Genomic DNA, 25,129 nt, shown 5'->3' with positions numbered 1-25,129 from the left:
ACTGAAAGGTGAATTTGTCTCCCTGTGTCTTTTGGAAAGCAGACTAAACCAGATTTTCCTCTAGGATTTTGCCTGTGCTTAGTTCTATATCCTAAAAAACTACCTAGTCCTTGCCGATGACAAGCATACCCATAACATGATGCAGCCACCACCATGCTTGAAAATGTGAAGAGTGGTACATTTTTCACATGTATTCAGGACATAAAGTTTTACTTCAGTGCCTTTTGGCAAACCGGATGCATGTTTTGTAATATATTTTTTTCTGTACTGGCTTCCTTCTCATGCAAAGTGTAATTAATAACTTCACCATGGTCAAAGGGATATTAAGCACTATTATTGCACACAGAGTGAGTCCATTCAACTTTCTATGACTTGTTTAAGCACATTTTTTATCCTGAACTTATTTAGACTTTCCAATAACAAAGGTGTTACTTATTGACTCAAGACATTACAGTCTTTCATTTTTAATTAATTTATAAAAATGTCTAAATTCAGAATTCCACTTCAAAATTATGGGGTATTGTGTGTAGGCCGGTGACACAAAATCTAAATTTAATACATTTGAAATTCAGACTGTAACACAACAAACTGTGGAAAAAGTACAGGGGTGTGAATACTTTCTGAAGGCACTGTGTCTATGTAAAATGTCCATTCCACATTTTTTTATAAATGATCATAAAAAACATAGTAGTTGGCCTTTTGAAGAAGATTTCCAGGGGGCTCTCTTGATATAAACTGCGATTAATGTGTGGTTGTATTGTGTTACATTTATAGTAGGAGGACTGAGGTAGCCAAGGCAGGCTCAAATCTTCTAGTGTAGCCTTCATATTTACCCAGTGTTTTCCCTAGATTATAATCCGGACGGAGCACAAAGACACCCTAAAATTACATCCAAGGCCTGTTTGAACAACATTTTCAATTGAAAACCATTTAGGGCCAATGCTTTTAGGCAGAAGGGGACCAGAACTAAGTGAACCCTTCCTGCAGATTTAGTTGACTTCCACCACTGAGTATGGTTACATGCAAACATTAAAAGGATTCTTGTGAATAGTCAGATTAATATAATAGCTCGAATTAAATGTTTACATTATTTGCAAAAATAACAATTTCCCTAATAAACTTGTTTACATGGACACATCTGAAACCAGGCTACCTGATGATTGGACACAGATACATGCAGAAAATCGCAAATCAACATTTTTACCACATGTTATTTTTGGGAAGCCTATTTGATTCTGAGTTCGGACATATACAATTTGTATGTGAAAACTATTTCTAAGATACATACTTTCCAAACTTTTTTTCACTCGCGCTAAAGATGGAGGCTTGTGCTGCTGGTGAGGGTAGATGCAGATCAAATACACAGCTGAAACTCTGATTGAGCGGTTTACATGTAGAAAGATTGGTCAAAAAAACAGGTGTTTTAAACGACGTATGCTTACTTCGATTATGACCTATTGCAATACCCGGCCTACTTCCATTATCAGTTTAATATCGAATTATTAGTGTGCATGTAAACGTACTAGGTGATACATGAAAGTAAGATATTAATGGATGTGGACTCACGTGATGATGAGCGAGGTGGCGAAGAGCAGTGTGGTGAGCAGGCCCCGTTGGCAGTCAGCGTTCTTCCGCTGGCGCTGGTGCATCTCGCCGCCACAGTTTTCGCAGCAGCGGCACAGGCAGAAGAAGAGGCCAACCAGGGGCAGTAGGACAATGAAGAGCAGGCCGAGCACGGCACACACCATGAAGCCTGTCTCATAGTAGATGGCCTGGAGAGAAGAGGAGTAGATGGGAGGAGGGAGACGGTGAAGAAGAGAGAGGGAGTGAGGAGAGGGGGAGAAGTAGAGAGGGAGGAGTAGACAATTCCAGAATGATGATGAGAGCCCACAGTTAGCATTGACACTTTCCTTAAATGTAATTTCATACAGTACATAGTAGGCTACTCCATGGCCATGTTTGATAGCTTTTGCAATTTGGCCATTTTTTCCCCCCACCTTTATTTAACCAGGTAGGCCAGTTGAGAACAAGTTCTCATTTACAACTGCGACCTGGCATTGATGGCTGTGGAGATATTATCCTCAAAATCAATGCCAAATGTGTGACACTTTAAGCCTAGGCATGGCACAGTGATACCGTTTGACATAATTTCTGAATTTTGATACTATTTGCATACTATGCAGCAAAAATGCAAACGATAACAGGAATAACACCATAAAACAGGGTTTCCCAACCAACGGTCAATGGGTGGTTTTATTTCACCCGCAAGTTTTCTGAGCAAAATAAAATAAAAACAAATACATTTTCATTGTTGGACATAAAAGACTGTAAAAACACCTGGAAATCAGCTCCAAATTATTAAAATTTTAAAAAATCTCGTCCCAAGTATTCTCAAGCATTACAGAGACACGTGTATACAAATGAAAGCAAGGTTCGAAATGATTATGTTTTAGTCAAATATTATATCTGTTTTGGAATCTTGTGGTCAATTTTCAGTATACAAATGATTTGTAATTATGTTCTGGCCCCCAGAAATTCAGCCCCAGAAAAAAATTGGTTGAATCTATACTACCGTTCAAAAGTTTGGGTCACTTTTTCCTTGTCACAATTTCCTTGTTTTTGAAAGAAAAGCACTTTTTTTGGTCCATTAAAATAAAATAAAATAGATCAGAAATACAGTGTAGACATTGTTAATGCTGTAAATGACTATTGTAGCTGGAAACGGGTGATTTTTTATGGAATATCTACATAGGCGTACAGAGGCCCATTATCAGCAACCATCACTCCTGTGTTCCAATGGCACGTTCACGTTGTGTTAGCTAATCCAAGTTAATCATTTTAAAAGTACCCGCAAAACACCAGTCCCAATGTCAACAGTGAAGAGGCGACTCCGGGATGCTGGCCTTTTAGGCAGAGCAGCAAAGAAAAAAGCATATCTCAGACTGGCCAAAAAAAGAAAAGAACACAGACACTGGACAGAGGAACTCTGCCTAGAAGGCCAGCATCCCGGAGTCGCCTCTTCACTGTTGACGTTGAGACTGGTGTTTTGCGGGTACTATTTAATGAAGCTGCCAGTTGAGGACTTGTGAGGCGTCTGCTCTCAAACTAGACACTCTAATGTACTTGTCCTCTTGCTCAGTTGTGCACCCACTCCTCTTTCTATTCAGGTTAGAGCCAGTTTGCGCTGTTCTGTGAAGGGAGTAGTACACAGCGTTGTACGAGATCTTCAGTTTCTTGGCAATATCTCGCATGGAATAGCCTTCATTTCTCAGAACAAGAATAGACTGACGAGTTTCAGAAGAAATATCTTTGTTTCTGGCCATTTTGAGCCTGTAATTGAACCCACAAATGCTGATGCTCCAGATACTCAACTAGTCTAATGAAGGCCAGTTTTATTGCTTCTTTAAACAGAACAACAGTTTTCAGCTGTGCTAACATAATTGCAAAAGGGTTTTCTAATGATCAATTAGCCTTTTAAAATTATACACTTTGATTAGCTAACAAAACGTGCCATTGGAACACAGGTGGTTGCTGATAATGGGCCTCTGTATGCCTATTTAGATATTCCATAAAAAAAATCTGCCGTTTCCAGCTACAATAGTAATTTACAACATTAACTATGTCTACACTGTATTTCTAATCAATTTGATGTTATTTTAAATGGACAAAACAATTGATTTTCTTTCAAAAACAAGGACATTTCTAAGTGACCCCAAACTTTTGAACTGTAGTGTATATAGTTTATGATCCCTGCCATTAACAATGTCAAATCAATAGAAACATACATTGCATGACATTTTGCATCAACAATTGCTTTAAATGTGGGAACATCAACACAAAGGACATGCATGCAATCAACAACAACAAAAATAAGACAAATGTTTAATTCAATAGGTGCAATTAGTTTAACGAATGAGACTAATTCTAGTGAAGGGCAAAGAAAGATTTAGTGCTTTAGTGTTGCTTCAGAAATTGCAATGCTACTTCAGTTAGCTATACTCTTAGAAAAAAGGGTTTGGTTTGATTTGATTTATTAGGATCCCCATTAGCCGACGCCAATGGCGACAGCCAGTCTTACTGTGGTCCGACACATAACGAAAAATACATTACAGACAAAAAAACGTACTTTACAATTGACAAAAGGGTTCTTCGGCTGTCCCCATAGGAGAACCCTTTTTGGTTCCCAGGTAGAACCCTATTTGGTTTCAGGTAGAACCCTTTTGGGTTCCATGTAGAACCCTCTGCAGAAACGGTTCTACATGAAACCAGAAATAGTTATCCAAAGGGTTCTCCTATGGGGACAGCCAAATAACTGTTTTAGGTTCCAGATAGCTCCTTTTTTCTAACAGTGTAAGCTACAGTGGGGGTAGCTAGGTGAGATGGAGTAAAGGTCATGACCATAGAGGATTAAGTACATGGGTCAAACTTTAGAGCACTCAATAGGCTGAACTTGAGAGCACCCAATGGACCAAACTTTAGAGCACCCAATGGACCAAACATTAGAGCACTCAATGGACCAAACTTTAGAGCACCCAATGGACCAAACATTAGAGCACCCAATGGACCTAACTTTAGGGCACTCAATGGACCAAACTTTAGAGCACCCAATGGACCAAACTTTAGAGCACCCAATGGACCAAACTTTAGAGCACCCAATGGACCAAACATTAGAGCACCCAATGGACCAAACTTTAGAGCACCCAATGGACCAAACATTAGAGCACCCAATGGACCAAACTTTAGAGCACCCAATGGACCAAACATTAGAGCACCCAATGGACCTAACTTTAGGGCACTCAATGGACCAAACTTTAGAGCACCCAATGGACCAAACTTTAGAGCACCCAATGGACCTAACATTAGAGCACTCAATGGACCAAACTTTAGAGCACTCAAGTTATCATGTCAGTTATCATGAACACTGTCTCCCACCTCCCCTTATTATATAAGGTCCCTGTCCCGCTTATCTCCTCCTATCTCAACTGAACTAAGCGAGGGTGTTAAAAATTTAGACATTTTATAGGAATCAGTAATTCCCGCTCTGTATGTAACTTGTCACAATGACATTATGCTGCTTCATAATATGAAAAGGGTGAAAGGGGCAGCTAGCCTCTCATGGCTGCCCCTACTGATTCACAGTAATCTTAATCTTCATAACCCAGCGACCCTCCTGCACTGGAGATCTGCTGCCTTGCCATTTAGCATTCTCCAGGACCCTCTTGAAAAAGAGATTTCAAATCTCAAAGAGCCCTTCCTGGTTAAATAACAGTTCAATCAAAAATTTTAAAAACCTCGGACTCAAATCTATTCTGAACTTAACTTTTTTTCCACCTCTTCTCCTTTTCTCTTCTGCTCGTTTTGAAAACTTTGGGCAAAGTTTCTAAATCTCTGGCGGCTCAGTTAATCCAACTTCTAAAGCCACTCTTTGGCTGAGTAAGGCTCACTGGGTGTCAGTCAGGTAGTTCCTGGAGGCTATGGATAAAGAGAAATCCTGTCTTAGCTAAAGCCCCCTCGCCCTGGCTTCATTCTCTCCACATTATCAGAGGTGGTAAATCTCAGAGCCGGAGGGAATGTGTGACTTTTACTATAATGAACAAAGCATCCATCCATGTCTGACCAGCTCTTTGATGGTTTGGCCTTTTCTTTTGCCTTTACATGGTTCTGTTTGTCTTTGTTAAGAGTTCTGCACATCCACCACAATTGCTGTTAAAAATATTTTTCCATCAAAAGCTGTTTGGCAACTTGCAAGGTCACTTTGTGTACCTCAATGCTACGTGATCGGATTAATTCTCAAGGTTAAGATTCCAGGTGGGCCGTGCGCTACTCACTTTCTACTGGCATTTGTCCAATTAGGAGTGAAAACACACACAAAGCCATTCTCTCAGTGCATAACAAGGAGAGAAAAAGTGACTTTTCTCTCCAGAATAACTGTCAGATTGCGAGAGGTTGTATGATGGGATGGTATTGGTAGCAGCAAACTATCATCTCTGTCCAATCCTTACCACCAGGCATATAATCCCTTTACATGGTTAAAACATCCTTCCAAAGATAAGGACCAAGAGCAAGAGTGGGAGTGTGTTGAAGTAGTGTCCACATCTAAAGAATCATTGTGAAATCTGAAAAAACACTTATCCCAAAAGCATGATTGTGTACTTACTACGTGCACATGCTAAAAGTAAGGAACGAGGTGGGTAGAAAACTAAGTGTGTCATTGTAGCAAAGTATTTATGCAAAAAAATCAGATTTCTTAAACATTTTGTTAATGTTTGTTTTATTATCTATACAATAGGCCATCTTTAATTCTGGCCCAATAGGCCTGGCATATTCCCACGTTCAAGGACTCCCACGTTCAAGGACTTTTCCGTTTTGAATGGGTTATTTTGCCTAAAAACCATCAGGCCAACCGAAAGAAAATGTTTAAAAACAACTCTGCATCTCTGCCCAGCCTGGCAAGAGTGACCTTATTCTAAAATGGATTAAACAGTCCCCTCCCCCCTCACCAATCAACACACAATAGCCCATAATGACAAAGCAAAAACAGTTTACAAATAAAACACTTTAATATCACAGTTACATAAGTATTCAGACCCTTTACTCAGGACTTTGTTGAAGCACCTTTGGCAGCGATTATAGCCTCAAGTCTTCTTGGGTATGACGCTACAAGTTTGCACAAGTGTATTTGGAGGAGTTTCTCCCATTCTTCTCTGCAGATCCTCTCAAGCCCTGTCAGGTTGGATGGGGAGCATCGCTACACAGCTATTTTCAGGTCTCTCCAGAGATGTTTGATTGAGTTCAAGTCTGGGCTCTGGCTGGGCCACTCAAGGACATTCAGAGACTTCTCCCAAAGCCACTCCTGCATTGTCTTGGCTGTGTGCTTATGGTCGTTGTCCTGAAGGAAGGTGAACCTTCGCCCAGTCTGAGGTCCTGGAGTGCTCTGGAGCAGGTTTTCATCAAGGATCTCTCTGTACTTTGCTCTGTTCATCTTTCCCTCAAGCCTGACTAGTCTCCCAGTCCCTGCCGCTGAAAAATACCTCCACAGCATAATGCTGCCACCACCATGCTTCACCATAGGGATACTGCCAGGTTTCCTCCAGACGTGACGCTTTCCATTCAGGCCAAATAGTTCAATCTTGGTTTCATATGACCAGAGAATCTTGTTTCTCATGGGCTAAGAGTACTTCACGTGCCTTCAGGAAAACTCCAAGCGGGCTATTAGGTGCCTTTTACTGAGGAGTGGCTTCCATAAGGCCACCTTCTGGAAGGTTCTCCCATCTCCACAGAGGAACTCTGGAGCTCTGTCAGAGTGACCATCATATTGTGTAGCTGGTTCTCTGTGTACTATAGCATCACAGTCAGTCATTTACTACTGTACAGTTTAGAGCTGAAAGGTGGTCCTCAGGGGGTGGTGTTGTTAATGTTCCAAACCTCTTCCAGAAGCCACTGTGGTTTTGGGGACCTTCAACGCTGCAGAAATGTTTTGGTACCCTTCCCGAGATCTGTGCCTCGACACAATCCTGTCTCGGAGCTCTACCAACAATTCCTTCGACTTCATGGCTTGGTTTTTGCTCTAACATGCACTGCCAACTGTGGGACCATATATAGACAGGTGTGTGCCTTTCCAAATCATGTCCAATCAATTTAATTTGCCACAGGTGCACTCCAATCAAGTTTAAGAAACATTTCAAGGATGATCAATGGAAATAGGATGCACCTGAGTTAAATTTTTCGAGTCTCATAGCAAAGGGTCTAAATACGTATGTAAATAAGGTATTTCTGTTTTTTATTTTTAATACATTTTATTTTTAATACATAAAAAATATATTTTTGCTTTGTCATTATGGGTTAGTAATAATTTCATCAATTTTAGAATAAGGCTGTAAAGTAACAAAATGTGGAAAAGGGGAAGGGGTCTGACTACTTTCCGAATGCACTGTATGAAAATCAGTATGACACAATCTCTCCAGTCATATGGGAATGTGATATATGAGATTCTTTATGGACTATGACTGTACTGAATATATCAGTGTCTTTGGATTTAACTGGAGTTCTGGCCTCAGCAGCACAACTAGGGCTCAAGTGAGGCTCAGCATGGCAATGGTTTGACTGGCTGGCTGGGAGAGAAGAGGAAAATCACACTGCAGAGGACTCAGCCTGACTGAATGGTTGCCATGGAAACCTCTGGTCCTAAACACATTTGACCCTTTAAGAAATTGCTCATACACAGATACGAACTGTGCCTATCATTGTATGACTGGTATGATCACATCAGAGGAGGCTGGTGCAAGGAGCTATAGGAGGAACGGCTCATTGAAAGGGCTGGAATGGAATCATTGGAATGGTACCAAACACATCAAACACATGGAATCAATGAAAATGTATTCCATTCCCGCCATTACATTGAGACCGTCCTCCTATAGCACCCACCACCAGCCTCCTCTGGATCATTTAATACAGTACAGTAAAAGCCCATATAAACCCATTGGTTATATCCTGACTGTCATAGAACTTTGAATCGAATTCCAATTATGACCATTTATCTGAAGTAGTTTCTAGGACCCTCATCCCAGCGGACAACATTTGTCATGGGAATAGACAGTCAAGTTATGAAGTCTGGTTTTCTGGTTGAAGAGATGTCAGATAACCATATTAGAAGCAGATAAAGAGGTATTTTTTTATAGTTGCTAAAAAGACATGTACACAAAATGTCCTTTTGCCATGAGTGTACAACCTCACGTTGTCATTGCAACATCTGATCTCATTGCAACGTGTTTTGCCCGCTGGGTCACTTCAATAAATGTGATGGCAGAGTGAGCTAAAGATATGCTAGATGGGTGAGGGGTAGTTGGGGAAGGACTGGGACCATACAGGTGGATGAAGGTATAGGAGGCTAGGTAGTGTGCAAACTTTACCTGGAGCGTCAGCACAATGTTCTCTGGCTGAGGATTGCCCAGTCAGATGAAGAAGGCATGCAGAAGACAAAGGCAACGCAGAGTCAAAGAAATAATGTGGATGAAGCAGAAAATCAAACTTAAAATTTGCATGCATATTCAGACAGTTGCACATACAGACAAAGAGCATCTATAGGCTCTAATGTATAGTACATTCCATCTTTGATGTCGTTTTAATGTTTTGACCTGCAATTGACTGGAGGCTTCAAAACAGTTAAATAAATGCTGTCTGGAATAAATAAATGCTGTCTGGAAACATTCAAACACTTTTCTTCTGAAGATTCAGGAGAAGCCTAGATCTTCAAAGAAAAACTTAGTTGTTAATTAAAGGTGTTTATTAGACAAAAACATTACTGATTTCTCCCTCTGTTTGCTGTCGTACACATTGCCAGAGGCAATAACTGTTCTTCCAGCGTACTAACACATAAGAAGGTCTCGCCTTGGATTACAAAAGCAATTAACACATTGCTTTAGAATAGATAGGGAAGTGCACAACATCTCAAATATGAGTCATTTCCGTATCATAAATAACTGCGTGACACTAGTGAGAAAGTCAAATCATAAAAATCTATGAACAAGCACAGATAAACATAAAGTGTGTCCACAAACAGACTCACCTTCTGATACTCCGACTGAATGGCTCCAAATTTATCCTTGGCGACTTTGACGACGAGATCTGAAACGACATGGAGGAAACAAACACAGTGTGAGGTCCGCTTGTCGCAGTTCAGCGGCTGTCACAGTTTATTACGCAACATCATGTTCCCCCATAAGTACAGTACAGAAACATTAACAACACCACCCCCTGAGGACCACCTTTCAGCTCTAAACTGTACAGTAGTAAATGACTGACTGTGATGCTATAGTACACAGAGAACCAGCTACACAATATGAAGGCTAATAATTTGTTATTTACAGTATATCATATCCACGGGGGTTCAGCCAGAGATACATGATAGTGTTCTATTTAATTGTGTGTGTCCAGAAAAGCTACCCACTGATCTAGAAACCGGCTATAGCATCTCCAGTAGTGGTGGATGATACCGTATAATAGAAATGTAGAACTCTAGACATCTAGTGGGCAGTAATATTTGATATGTGTATATACAGTATACTATATACTGTATACACATCACATGCAACTCGTAATAAGACTAAGCCATTAGCCTACTCAAATGGTTATCTGACTCCATAAAGATAGATTGGACTATGGTTGAGTTACAGTAATAGGCAATGAAGTAATGTCTGGGAATGGCATTCTAAATACAAGTGTATTTAATTACTTTGTAAAATGAATGGATTCACATACAAGGCATGAAGCTTAAGTTACAAAGCATTAACAAGCATTGCAAGGCATTATTCTAAGCATGGTCAGAGACAAAGAGAGAGAGAAAGAAACCATGGCTTGTGCCATGGCCCATAGCCATAGTAAGTAAAGAAATAAAACAACAGTAAAAAGACATTTGAAAAAAGAGTAACAAGGCTATATACAGACACCTGTTAGTCGGGCCATTTAGGAAGTTTGTACATGAATGTATAGTTAAAGTGACTATGCATATAAGATAAACAGAGATTAGGAGCTGCGTAAAAGAGGGGTTGGGGGGAGGCACAAAATGCAAATAGTCCGGGTAACCATTTGGTTAGATGTTCAGGAGTCTTATGGCTTGGGGGTAAAAACTGTTGAGAAGCCGTTTTGTCTTAGACTTGGCACACCGGTACCGCTTGCCATGCGGTAGTAGAGAGAACAGTCTATGACTGGGGTGGCTGGGGTCTTTGACAATTTTTAGGGCCTTCCTCTGACATCGCCTGGCCAGGAACATAAGAGAAAGAACAATGAATATTTTCTAAACATCTCAGTTGTTTGGATTCAACATCTGAGTTGTTGACCAATACTACTACTGTAAAGTTAACCTCCAATCACAGATTGGAATCACAATCAGATATCAGACCTACAGTGGGGCAAAAAAGTATTTAGTCAGCCACCAATTGTGCAAGTTCTCCGACTTAAAAAGATGAGAGAGGCCTGTAATTTTCATCATAGGTACACTTCAACTAGGACAGACAAAATGAGGAAAGAAATCCAGAAAATCACATTGTAGGATTTTTTAATGAATTTATTTGCAAATTATGGTGGAAAATAAGTATTTGATCACCTACAAACAAGCAAGATTTCTGGCTCTCACAGACCTGTAACTTCTTCTTTAAGATGCTCCTCTGTCCTCCACTCGTTACCTGTATTAATGGCACCTGTCTGAACTTGTTATCAGTATAAAAGACACCTGTCCACAACCTCATACAGTCACACTCCAAACTCCACTATGGCCAGGACCAAAGAGCCTATGGCCAGGACCAAAGAGCTGTCAAAGGACACCAGAAACAAAATTGTAGACCTGCACCAGGCTGGGAAGACTGAATCTGCAATAGGTAAGCAGCTTGGTTTGAAGAAATCAACTGTGGGAGCAATTATTAGGAAATTAAAGACATACAAGACCACTGATAATCTCCCTCGATCTGGGGCTCCACACAAGATCTCACCCCGTGGGGTCAAAATGATCACAAGAACGGTGAGCAAAAATCCCAGAACCACACGGGGGGACCTAGTGAATGACCTGCAGAGAGCTGGGACCAAAGTAACAAAGCCTACCATCAGTAACACACTACGCCGCCAGGGACTCAAATCCTGCAGTGTCAGACGTGTCCCCCTGCTTAAGCCAGTACATGTCCAGGCCCGTCTGAAGTTTGCTAGAGAGCATTTGGATGATCCAGAAGAAGATTGGGAGAATGTCATATGGTCAGATGAAACCAAAATATAACTTTTTGGTAAAAACTCAACTCGTCGTGTTTGGAGGACAAAGAATGCTGAGTTGTATCCAAAGAACACCATACCTACTGTGAAGCATGGGGGTGACTGATCCGTGTAAAGGAAAGAATGAATGGGGCCATGTATCGTGAGATTTTGAGTGAAAACCACCTTCCATCAGCAAGGGCATTGAAGATGAAACGTTGCTGGGTCTTTCAGCATGACAATGATCCCAAACACACCGCCCGGGCAACGAAGGAGTGACTTCGTAAGAAGCATTTCAAGGTCCTGGAGTGGCCTAGCCAGTCTCCAGATCTCAACCCCATAGAAAATCTTTGGAGGGAGTTGAAAGTCCGTGTTGCCCAGCAACAGCCCCAAAACATCACTGCTCTAGAGGAGATCTGCATGGAGGAATGGGCCAAAATACCAGCAACAGTGTGTGAAAACCTTGTGAAGACGTTTGACCTCTGTCATAGCCAACAAAGGGTATATAACAAAGTATTGAGATAAACTTTTGTTATTGACCAAATACTTATTTTCCACCATAATTTGCAAATAAATGCATTAAAAATCCTACAATGTGATTTTCTGGATTTTTTTTTCTCATTTTGGCTGTCATAGTTGAAGTGTACATGAACATTACAGGCCTCTCTCATCTTTTTAAGTGGGAGAACTTGCACAATTGGTGGCTGACTAAATACTTTTTTGCCCCACTGTACATGATGTAAACTCTCAGAGGTGTGACAATGGGAGTTGGCAAGATCAACACAGAGAATGCTGAATTCTTAAGACAACACAGAGAATGCTGAATTCTTAAGACAACACAGAGGAAATTATTGCATACAGTTCATAAAACGAGACACTTTGAGGGCTGGGTTGTCCTACATGGACATGTTGAAGTAAACATGTTCTGTGCAGGTCAAATATGAACACATATACAGGGCCTAGTTGTTCATATTGGAAAGCTAAAAACAAAGCCACTGATTATATTTTGTCAGACTGACACGAGGTAAAAGCAAAGTCATGAGGTGAAAGGGTCAAGCACAAAGCTTTCATGAGGTGAAAGGGTCAAGCACAAAGCTTTCATGAGGTGAAAGGGTCAAGCATCAAGCTTCCATGAGTTGAAAGAGTCAAGAATCAAGCTTTCATGAGGTGAAAGGGTCAAGCACCAAGATTTCTTGAGATGAAAGGTTCATGCACCAAGATTTCTTGAGGTGAAAGGGTCAAGCACCAAGATTTCTTGAGATGAAAGGGTCATGCACCAAGATTTCTTGAGGTGAAAGGGTCAAGCATTAAGCTTCCATGCGGTGAAAGGGTCAAGCACCAAGCTTCCATGAGGTGAAAGGGTCAAGCACCAAGCTTCCATGAGGTGAAAGGGTCAAGCACCAAGCTTCCATGAGGTGAAAGGATAAAGCTCTGATAATACGTCATATTACTGAGATACTACTGCAGAATGAAAATACTGCGACAGTATTGCCACTTCTCAAACCCCCTTGACTCTCTCTGTGTGGCATATTGGGAATGTGGTGGAACATGGCATGTAGCACTCTTCTCATCAGTTGTGTTAATTTCTCACAAATGATGATAACAGTGGCGTAAAGCGGCCTGGAATGAAAAAAAAGAGACAAGGGGCTTGCTCTTGCTGCAATGCAGTTTTTTTTCACAGGCAAGAATAGCCAAAAATTGTAATAAAGACACCCTAAGGAGGGAGGTAATCGTTGACAGGCACTTTTGTAGTGAAGATGGACCATCTATTACTCAAAAGATGGACTGTGATTGAAGACAGGAGGTTGCCTCAGGCTTCTCTTTCACCCAATTATTCTTGCTTTTATGAAGATCATTGCGGCTAACTAACACATGTTCCATGGAAAACCAACTTCAATATCTTTGTCTTGACATTAAATTGTGTTGAAAGGAGGACGTGCTTGCATATGGATGGGACGTACATGCCAGTCCTCACCAGAAAAGAGTCCTTAGTAAAAATGATTTTGACATATAATACAAATAGCAGAAATTGCTCACACCTTTCACCCACTGGTTCCCCCAGGGTTGAACATTCATCAAAGAAAGACCACTGGTTTCACTTTTCTGACAGTTCAATTTGACCTTGAATCGACCACTGTCAATATCCCCTCACATTCTGAGAAAGAGGGTTACCAGGATAGTGGGTTTTCGCATCAGAAGATTACTTACAGCTACCCTCTGTGAAATCACATTAGCTAGCAACAAACAGTATGGGACTAGGGTACATATCAGGGAAGAGGGGCTAGCCTGCATGGCAAGCAGCAGCTTAAAAGTAGCAAGCCTTGCCATCCTCCTCCGGAACATGGCAAACAGCCATAAACCCACAGTAGGCTCTGGGTTAGTCATAATATAATTCCATGGGAAGGTTTCAAAAGAAATCCTTGAAACATTTCAAGTGAACTCTATAGACAATGCAATAACGCACCTGATTTGACACAAACTGTTATAATCTGTTATAACAGTTAGGACTAGCGCCTGTCAGTACAAATTACCACTGCCATTATCTGACACATGGGTTTCTACTTGGCTAATTAGCTACCTAGATATGGTTTGACTGAAAATCGGAGTCAAGTGTTACTATTATCTCTGTGTTTCACTGAACCTAATGCTGTGGGAAGAAGAGGAGGCATGCAATTAAAAAAGGTGACAAAGTGACCAATATTACTATTATAATGTTCACCCAATTAATTCCAAGTAACATGTATGTCAGCTGCTGTGCTGCTAGCTGACTTGCTAATGGTATTAGATCGAGGGGACTCTTTAACACTAATGGAGAGGAACTGGCCTGCCACCTTTACCTCACTGACGGTGTTGAAAAGTGTATGAGACACACATGACCATCAACAAAGTAATAGTTCCTAATGTATTTCCTGTTCCACCTTGTGCAATGGAAAATCGTCAGTTATTGGAGGGCCATGTCTGAGAGTCTCTCGTCTTCATTTTCACCTAACAACATTGTACTGGTCTGCTCTGTATACTGACTTGGAGTTTTATTTTAGGATGTAAACGCTTGTGTATGAACCAAAAACAATAGGTGTTTTTAGGTCAGTCAAAGATGGCGGGTGGGTGCAGGAGACTCCACCTTGAAGCTTGAAAGCCTCATGGCAAAGACAGTACAGCTGGGTTTGTCAACTATGTTTTGCCTCCTGCCAAATGTTTTCTGAGCTAATAGTTGGTGGGCCAGAGCATAATTACTATATAGTATTAGCACAATACATTTTTCTACACTACAAATTTAACAACATTTTTAACAAATCTGATTAGTACATAACAAATTCAGTGACAATAACATTGTCATTTCAATCTGATTACACTTAAAATCACCATGTCTCTATTCTCCGGCGCGGCCCACGCTTGGATTGCGTCCTACCTGACAGGTCGCTCCTACCAGGTGGCGTGGCGAGAATCCGTCTCCTCACCACGCGCTCTCACCACTGGTGTCCCCCAGGGCTCTGTTCTAGGCTCTCTCCTATTCTCGCTATACACCAAGTCACTTGGCTCTGTCATAACCTCACATGGTCTCTCCTATCATTGCTATGCAGACGACACACAATTAATCTTCTCCTTTCCCCCTTCTGATGACCAGGTGGCGAATCACATCTCTGCATGTCTGGCAGACATATCAGTGTGGATGACGGATCACCACCTCAAGCTGAACCTCGGCAAGACGGAGCTGCTCTTCCTCCCGGGGAAGGACTGCCCGTTCCATGATCTCGCCATCACGGTTGACAACTCCACTGTGTCCTCCTCCCAGAGCGCTAAGAACCTTGGCGTGATCCTGGACAACACCCTGTCGTTCTCAACTAACATCAAGGCGGTGGCCCGTTCCTGTAGGTTCATGCTCTACAACATCCGCAGAGTACGACCCTGCCTCACACAGGAAGCGGCGCAGGTCCTAATCCAGGCACTTGTCATCTCCCGTCTGGATTACTGCAACTCGCTGTTGGCTGGGCTCCCTGCCTGTGCCATTAAACCCCTACAACTCATCCAGAACGCCGCAGCCCGTCTGGTGTTCAACCTTCCCAAGTTCTCTCACGTCACCCCGCTCCTCCGCGCTCTCCACTGGCTTCCAGTTGAAGCTCGCATCCGCTACAAGACCATGGTGCTTGCCTATGGAGCTGTGAGGGGAACGGCACCTCAGTACCTCCAGGCTCTGATCAGGCCCTACACCCAAACAAGGGCACTGCGTTCATCCACCTCTGGCCTGCTCGCCTCCCTACCACTGAGGAAGTACAGTTCCCGCTCAGCCCAGTCAAAACTGTTCGCTGCTCTGGCCCCCCAATGGTGGAACAAACTCCCTCACGACGCCAGGACAGCGGAGTCAATCACCACCTTCCGGAGACACCTGAAACCCCACCTCTTTAAGGAATACCTAGGATAGGATAAAGTAATCCTTCTCACCCCCCTTAAAAGATTTAGATGCACTATTGTAAAGTGGCTGCTCCACTGGATGTCATAAGGTGAATGCACCAATTTGTAAGTTGCTCTGGATAAGAGCGTCTGCTAAATGACTTAAATGTAAATGTAAATGTAAATGTCTATTCAATTATTATTTTTGCCTATTTCTTTGTGCATTGATTGGTGGGGAAAAACATGTTTACGTAGCCTACAGTAGGCTACACTACTTTTTCTTACATCAACATTCATTCAACACAATTAGCTTGATAGCAAGAGAAAATGTTGCTCTCAAAAAGTATTTAAAAAAAGGTGGAAAATGAAAATCAAAGTTTCAGGGAAGAATGTACAGTGAGATATGCGTTCATCTTACCATCTTTTTCCAATGCCAAGCCAGTATGTCTTATTTGCAATGAAAATGTCGCTGTTTGCAAATAATTAAATCTCAGACGTCATTATGAATCTAAGCATGGAACTTTCAAAGTGGCCTTCCCACCCCAGATTCCAGACGCAGAAATATTTTTGTTAACTGCAAGTTACACACAGCTTTTTTGGCTGACATATTCTGTCACTTAAATGGGTTAAATGTCCAGTTACAAGGAAGATGGAAAACGGTCGTGGACATGGTGGAAAAATGTAAGGCCTTTCCTAGGAAGCTTGAGTTGTTTGATTTGGACTTGACATCTGGAAGGCTTCTGCACTTCAGCACACTGAACAAACGACAGGCCACAGCATGGGAGATTTCATCAAACAGCTGAGGGACAACTTCTCCACCAGATTTGAAGACTACAGAATGCCCAAGGATATCATTGTGTTTGTACGTGATCCTATCACAGGCTGCCCAGATGGATAATTCTCCTTCCTTGCTAAGAAAACGCTAGCATCGCTGGATGAGGTGGCAATTCAAACTAAGCTGACTGAATTTGAGACATCGAGACAAATCAGGGATGCGCACAGGAGTGCCGAGTACTTGTTTTGTATTTTGGGTGGCATGCTCAGAGGAATACAGCCAATAAAGAAACTTGCATTTTATGTGCTAACAATGTTAGGATTGACTTACACCTGTGAGTCCTCATTTCCTCCAAGAACGCAATATAGACTCACGACAGTAACCGGCTTTCACATAAATCAATGGAGGATTGCCTGCGCATCAAAATCACAACTCTCTCACGCGACATCCACAAGATCGTGTCGGAGGGGGGATGCAACTTTTCTCATTGAGTAAGCAACGTAGTGTCCTATATGACTGTATTTAGTAAATACTAACATTATTGTGAGTGCTTATCCAGGGATATTTAGGTCTCAAGCTGACAGTTTGTTCTGTCGTTACAGGAGCATTCTATTCCGATACAGACATTCAGACACAGAGATCACATTTTTTATTTAAATGTATTGTTTTATGTAGGTTTCTACATTTTGGGCCAGTTGCAATTGTAAGTAGGCCTAATAAATAAATACAAATCCCACTTCTATTAGGCCATATATTTTTTGATTGTGAAAGATGCTGTTTAGCCTTATAGCCTAACCCAGCCAGTTGTTATTTTATATATGCCTAGGCTCAGAAGAAATAAACTCCATTTAAGCTCTCTTGTTTATTTGAAAGTCAAATTAAAATGAAGATTATTGATGAAATGAATTACTCGACTTGTGTAGGTTCAACTCCTATTGATTGCGCTGTGGTTGCAGCTTTACGTTTCAGCGCAGGCTTTATTAGTTGACTGTGTCCTGCATTCTCTCTCATGAATGAAGTTAATTAAAATGTAACTTTTGCATTATGTAGGTAGTGTAACTTCCTTCTTGGGACATTGCGTTTGGGAGTTTTTGCATCTTGGGTCTGATAATTTTTCATTAGTATGTTATTTTTTTAAATGAAAAAAATATTCATAATTCATGCACAAACAGATTTGGCCCACGGACGGCAGTACAGTATGAAGATACTGTAGAAATACCGATCACGCTTGAGGGTGATGTCATGGAGACGTTGGCTAGCTAAACTCAAGCGCAGATACACGTCATCGGGTCTGAAGGCCGTCTCTCGTGAACTGCGTATGTGTATGCCGTCAAATCAAATGCACACCTTCACTATAACGTAGTTATTGACAAAAATGTAAACGTGTCAGATTGTCACTTTCACGAGGTTGGAGTAATAACAGGTTCAATTACTTAAGACATTGGCTATAATCTAGGTTGTGCCATTTGATTTTGTGAAAATTAACAACTAAGGAATACATTTTTCACTTCTCTCATTGACTTCTCAAAACCCAGCCTGGTGTCCTCGGTCTGCTTTGCAAGCCTTCCGGAAGTCTCGTGTTGTTGCGCCTCTGGGTTTTGAAACTCTGTGCTCCCGGCATGGGTAACACAATCTGCAGCTGGTGTTGACAGTTGTAGTGACACGGCCTCAAACTGACCACGCAGAAGTAATACAGTCTGCCTTGACCTCCCATTGAACCCAAAAAGAGCTATACAGTTACTAAACACAAAAATGTAAACTCACAAAACATACTGTAGTAGCAGAACTGTTTGAAAAGCTTACATCTACACTGGAATTGTTATGTCTGGTTAAATATCCCAAAGCAACATTATTTTTTATCTTCGGTAAACAGTGATTAGGCATAATAAGGTTTTAATAAACCAAAGAGAAAATTATAGTTGAAATATAGGACATGTTCAGCATATGTGTCAGTTTTCCAAAGTTAGATAACTCGCTACTTAAACACTATAATGTCATGAAGCATTACAATAGGCATGCATAGATACACTGACGAGGATGCAGTAGCTTGTGAACAGTATAAGCATACTCTTGTGGGCTTGTCAGCAACCTAGTTTACTGACCTAAAATGCTGCTCATGTTTCAGTATCTGTTCTCATCATAATCATATAGAGTCATGACGACATCAGCTGTGACAACTTTTATAAAAACTGAAAGGTAGATGAAACGCAGATGTCATAATATCGGGGTAAAGGATTGGCAGGAGGGGGAAGAGATCAAATGTGTGTTGGGGTTAGGAGGACATAGTGATGCTAGGGCTATAGAAACAGGTCAGGAGGACATAGTGATGCTAGGGCTATAGAAACAGGTCAGGAGGACATAGTGATGCTAGGGCTATAGAAACAGGTCAGGAGGATATAGTGATGCTAGGGCTATAGAAACAGGTCAGGAGGATATAGTGATACTAGGGTTATAGAAACAGGTCAGGAGGACATAGTGATGCTAGGGCTATAGAAACAGGTCAGGAGGACATAGTGATGCTAGGGCTATAGAAACAGGTCAGGAGGACATAGTGATACTAGGGCTATAGAAACAGGTCAGGAGGATATAATGATGCTAGGGCTATAGAAACAGGTCAGGATGATATAGTGATGCTAGGGCTATAGAAACAGGTCTGGGTGATATAGTGATGCTAGGGCAATAGAAACAGGTCTGGGTGATATAGTGATGCTAGGGCTATAGAAACAGGTCTGGGTGATATAGTGATGCTAGGGCAATAGAAACAGGTCAGGAGGATGTTCCAAACCCAGCTGACCAGGATTGAATAGTGTGGCTAAATTCCCATTTCTCAAGTGGATGTAAACAGTCCCTTAGGCCCAGCGGTAAACAAGAGAGCTGTGTCTCTCACTGACTTAATAGGAAGAAGAGCCAAGGAGGCTAGGGTTCTATTACACAATAAGATAGGTAGGACTCAATGTCAGTAGGGGTATATTGGAAGGCATATATTAAATCAGTGATGGGAAAACACAGCAATGCAGGTCTCTTCTGAGAGCGATATGATATATACAGTGCCTTCGGAAAATATTCAGAAACCTTGATTTTATAAACATTTTCTTACGTTACAGCATTATTCTAAAATGGATTAAATAAATAAAAAATCTCAGCAATTTACACACAATACCCAATAATGACAAATACATTAGTATTCAGACCCTTTGCTGTGAGACTTGAAAATGAGCTCCGGTGCATGCTGTTTCCATTGATCATCCTTGAGATGTTTCTACAACTTGATTGGAGTCCACCTGGGGTAAATTCAATTGATAGGACATGATTTGGAAAAGGCACACACTGTCTATATAAGGTACCACAGTTGACAGTGCATGTCGGAGCAAAAACCAAGCCATGAGGTCGAAGGAATTGTCCGTAGAGCACCGAGACAGGATTGTGTTGAGGCACAGATCTGGGAAGGGTACCAAAAAATGTCTGCAGCATTGAAGGTCCCCAAGAACACAGTGGCCTCCATCATTCTTATATGGAAGAAGTTTGGAACCACCAAGACTCTTCGTCGAGCTGGCCGCCTGGCCAAACTGAGCAATCGGGGGAGAAGGGCCTTGGTCAGGGAGGTGATCAAGAACCCAATGGTCACTCTGAAAGAGCTCTAGAGTTCCTCTGTGGAGATGGGAGAACCTTCCAGAAGGACAACCATCCTGGCAGCACTCCACCAATCAGGCCTTTATTGTAGAGCAGCCAGAAGGAAGCCACTCCACAGTAAAAGGCACATGACAGCCCGCTTGGAGTTTCCAAAATGCACCTAAAGAAACAAGATTCTCTGGTCAGATGAAACCAAGATTGAACTCTATGGCCTGAATGCCAAGCGTCACATCTGGAGGAAACCTGGCATCATCCCTACAGTGAAGCATGGTGGTGACAGCACCATATTGTGAAGATGTTTTTCAGCGGCAGGGACTGGGATACTAGTCAGGATCGAGGCAAAGATGAGCGGTGCAAAGTACTGAGAAATCCATGATGATAACCTGCTCCAGAGCGCTCAGGACCTCAGGCTGGGGCGAAGGTTCACGTTCCAACAGGACAACGACCCTAAGCACACAGCCAAGACAATGCAGGAGTGGCTTTGGGAGAAGTCTCTGAATGTCCTTGTGTGGCCCAGCCAGATCCCAGACTTGAACCCGATCAAACATCTCTGGAGAGACCTGAAAATAGCTGTGCAGCGACGCTCCACATTCAACCCGACAGAGCTTGAGAGGATCTGCAGAGAGGAATGAGAGAAACTCCCCAAATACATGTGTGCCAAGCTTGTAGCCTAATACTAAAAAAGATTTGAGGCTGTAATCGCTGCCAAAGGTGCTTCAACAAAATAAAGGGTCTGCATTAGAGGTCGGCTGATTATGATTTTTCAACGCCGATACCGATACCGATTATTGGAGGACCAAAGAAAAACCAATACCGATTAATCGGACAATTTTTATATATATTTGTAATAATGACAATTACAACAATACTGAATGAACACTTTTATTTTAACTTAATATAATACATCAATAAAATCAATTTAGTCTCAAATAAATAACGAAACATGTTCAATTTGGTTTAAATAACCAGAAACGTTTAAGTTCCTTGCTTAGAACATGAGAACATATTAAAGCTGGTGGTTCCTTTTAACATGAGTCTTCAATATTAGTTTTAGGTTGTAGTTATTATATAAATTATAGGACTATTTCTCTCTATACCATTTGAATTTCATTAACATTTGACTATTGGATGTTCTTATAGTATTGCCAGCCTAATTTCGGGAGTTGATAGGCTTGAAGTCATAAACAGCGCAATGCTTGGAGCACAGCGAAGAGCTGCTGACAAATGCAGGAAAGTGCTGTTTGAATGAATGCTTACGAGCCTGCTGCTGCCTACCACCGCTTAGTCAGACTGCTATATCAAATATCAAATCATAGACTTAATTATAGTATAATAACAGACAGAAATACGAGCCATAAGTAATTAGTATGGTCAAATCCGGAAACTATCATTTCGAAAAGAAAAAGTTTATTCTTTCAGTGAAATACGGAACCATTCCGTATTTTATCTAACGGGTGGCATCCCTAAGTCTAAATATTGCCGTTACATTGCACAACCTTCAATGGTATGTCATAATTATGTACAATTCTGGCAAATTAATTACGGTCTTTGTTAGGAAGAAATGGTCTTCACACAGTTCGCAACGAGCCAGGCAGCCAAAACTGCTGCATATACCCTGACTCTGCTTGCACAGAACGCAAGAGAAGTGACACAATTTCCCTAGTTAAAATAAATTCATGTTAGCAGGCAATATTAACTAAATATACAGGTTTAAAAATATACACTTGTGTATTGATTTTAAGAAAGACATTGATGTTTATGGTTAGGTACACACTGGTGCAATGACAGTGCTTTTTTCGCGAATGCGCTTGTTAAATCATCACCCATTTGGCAAAATAGGCTGGGATTCGCTGATAAATTAACAGGCACCGCATCGATTATATGCAACGCAGGACAAGCTAGATAAACTAGTAATATTATCAACCATGCCAAGACAACACCCTCTCATTGGACGGACTCATCACGATGGCCATCCATCTGGATAACTTCCTTCGGGAGTGTCTGTACTCCCATCGCCTCTCTCCCTCCTTTGTTGACCAATCTGAGTCACAGCCTGGATCCATGGAGGTAAGGGCCACACGCCTCCCTGCGGCTGAGCAACGCTGTTGGAGACAGCTGGGGCTCTGTCCCTACTGTGGCCAGGAGGCACACCAGCTTCAACAATGTCCGCTATGTTCTAACCCGAGAGAACACAAACATCACAGCACCACTCACCATCACCGTGGGACCCCTGAACCAAGAAAGCCTTCCCTTCCTCATCATCCAGGCACCCGTACAGTCGTCCTCGGCCTTCCGTGGCTCCAACGCCACAACCCCACCATATCCTGGCCGAGGATGGCGATTACGGCCTGTGTGCCCGGAAGACCTGCTTTCCCTTACCTTGTGGTTCCATGTCCGTTGAGAGTCCTGTGGTTGCCTTCCAGGCCGACATTTCGGAGGTTTACCAGGATCTCTGGGAGGTTTTCTCTAAGAAACACACCACCTATCTCCCTCCTCATCGCCCCTGGGACTGTGTCATTGACCTGCTAACAGACTCTGCGCCTCCACATCTACGGTGTTCAAGGCATTCGTTAATGAGGTGTTTCGGGGCATGCTTGGGTGCCAGGTGGTTGTGTATATCAACGACATCCTGATCTACTCAGCCACCTTGGAGGAGCACATCGCCCACAATGTGGGTAGTCCTGGGACGCCTCCCGGATAACCATCTGTATGTCAAAGTGGAGAAGTGCCAGTTCCACCAGGTCACCATCTCCTTCTTGGAATCAGCCCACAGGGATTGGTTATGGAGAAAAGTAAGCTAGATGCGGACAGGTCATGGCCAGTCCCAACCACCATAAAGCGACTACAACGGTTTTGGGGGTTTGACAACGTTTACCGCCGCTTCATCAGGAACTTCAGCTCCATCGCCTCTCCTTTTACCTCTCTCCTCAAAGGTGGTTCCTGTAAGTTGCCGTGGAATCCTGCAGCTTATGAGGCTTTCTGCCTGCTGAAGGGGTGTTTCAACTCTGCCCGGTTGCTGAAACACCCAGACCCTACGCTGCCCTTCGTGGTGGAGGTGGACGCCTCAGAAGTGGGCATGGGAGGCCCTCTAAATCATAAGACTAGAGAAATTTATTGTCAAATATTACGAAAACAAGCAATGCCCAAACATGACGGGAGAGTAAGACAGGGGAACCTATTTCAAAACGAAAACATGACTCTTCTACAGACACAGATAATTTAATATTTTCACCACTGATCTGGTAAAGGTCGAAACCGATTTGTTAAAATCAATAAATGACAAACTGGGTATACTTGAACTAGTCAGTAATGATATAAAAGAGTTGAAGGCAAGCCTCGGGATGAGTGACGAAACAGCTTCGACATTAGAGAAAGACACAAACAAGCTAAAAGGGACAGTCAATAAGATTGAAACTGAAGTGAATGAACTTAAAAAGGAGAACACCGTTCTGAGAGAAGCCTTACATGACATACAGACTAGATTCATGAGAGAGAATCTGCTACTTACAGGTATCCAAGAGAAAGAACAAGTTGTTCCTGAATCTGTAGTTCGAGAGTTCCTCCTTACAGCGCTTCAGATCCCACCCGAAGCTAACAACAAAATCCAACTCAAACGTGTACACCGCTTCGGACAGAGAGGGCAGAGGTATGAACGCCCAATTGTTGCCAAATTTGCCTTCTTTAAAGATAAAATAATGGTTAAAAGCCTGGGTATAGGACTTGCTGGCACGAAAATAGGCATGAATGAGAGAGACACAAAGAGACTCCATGGCTATTTTAAAAATGACAAAATTCTCATAGAGGCAAATAATGAAACACACAATTCTAGCCCTGTTTTTGTAATAATACAACAACAAAAATATAGCTTTTCTATTTATCTTCAAATGTAACTAATTGGAACACAAAAGCACTAATTCAACATGGTGGAGGTAAAAACATAGTAAACAGAAGGCACACTATGTGTGAATGTGTTTTTTGGTGTTTGGGAAAGTGTGGCGTTGAGAGAGAAAGGAAATGGTTGCATATCCCAGAACCAATGTATTTCTGTGAGCAGGTGTTGTGAGAGAGCTTTCAATGTTGTGCGGATGAGGGATATACATTTTATAATGAATTATACATCTTATTTATTTATTTGTTGTCCAATCATGGTGGAACAGCGTTTTAAAATAAATTATACATCTCATTTATTTATTGTCCTATCATGGGGAACTACATTTCTCAAATAAATTATACATCTAATATATTTATTTATGGTCCTATATTGATGGAACGGTCCACAACCCTATACCCTAGACACCCACCTGAATGACCCAGATACTAAGGAGAAGTCGCTATCTGTTTTATAGGCCTGCTGTAAGTAGCCTGTATACAGCCAAAATGCGAGACCTTCTAGAGCAGCACCGCCGCCTCAAGATTCTGAGCATGCTTGGCAGGGTTGGTCCTGCAAAGCCAAAGCCCCCTGATGGGAGAGCATAATATACAAGGAAATGTTCAAAGCGGCTAATGAGAACCTTGACGACCTTGTACCGAACGGGTGGAGATTCCGGTAGTGTGCCCCCACCCAGGCAGTGGTAGTGCTGGCAACACTAGCTGCAGTAACCC

At 42.0% G+C, this 25,129-nt stretch overlaps 1 protein-coding gene across 12 annotated transcripts in view; it reads right to left on the bottom strand.

Annotated features, from left to right (window-relative positions):
- Positions 1 to 25,129, bottom strand: part of LOC115130828 (prominin-1-A-like) — a 111,298-nt gene that overhangs the window by 52,322 nt on the left and 33,847 nt on the right. For 8 of the 12 annotated variants that reach the window (XM_029662322.2, XM_029662331.2, XM_029662333.2 and 5 more), the window contains exons 2-4: positions 9,566 to 9,624; positions 8,910 to 8,936; positions 1,567 to 1,772 (exon numbers count right to left, since the gene is read on the bottom strand). In XM_029662322.2, the coding sequence (XP_029518182.1) occupies positions 1,567 to 1,772; positions 8,910 to 8,936; positions 9,566 to 9,624 (292 nt within the window). The remainder of the gene's footprint in view (positions 1 to 1,566; positions 1,773 to 8,909; positions 8,937 to 9,565; positions 9,625 to 25,129) is intronic. The other 4 variants (XM_029662325.2, XM_029662330.2, XM_029662327.2 and 1 more) reach the window with 1 other exon arrangement.

Source organism: Oncorhynchus nerka, linkage group LG6 (genome assembly GCF_034236695.1).
Source record: "Oncorhynchus nerka isolate Pitt River linkage group LG6, Oner_Uvic_2.0, whole genome shotgun sequence".
In the NCBI taxonomy this organism is placed as follows: Eukaryota; Metazoa; Chordata; class Actinopteri; order Salmoniformes; family Salmonidae; genus Oncorhynchus; species Oncorhynchus nerka.
Note: the sequence above shows the minus strand (reverse complement) of the source record. Positions and strands in the feature narration are given on the sequence as shown.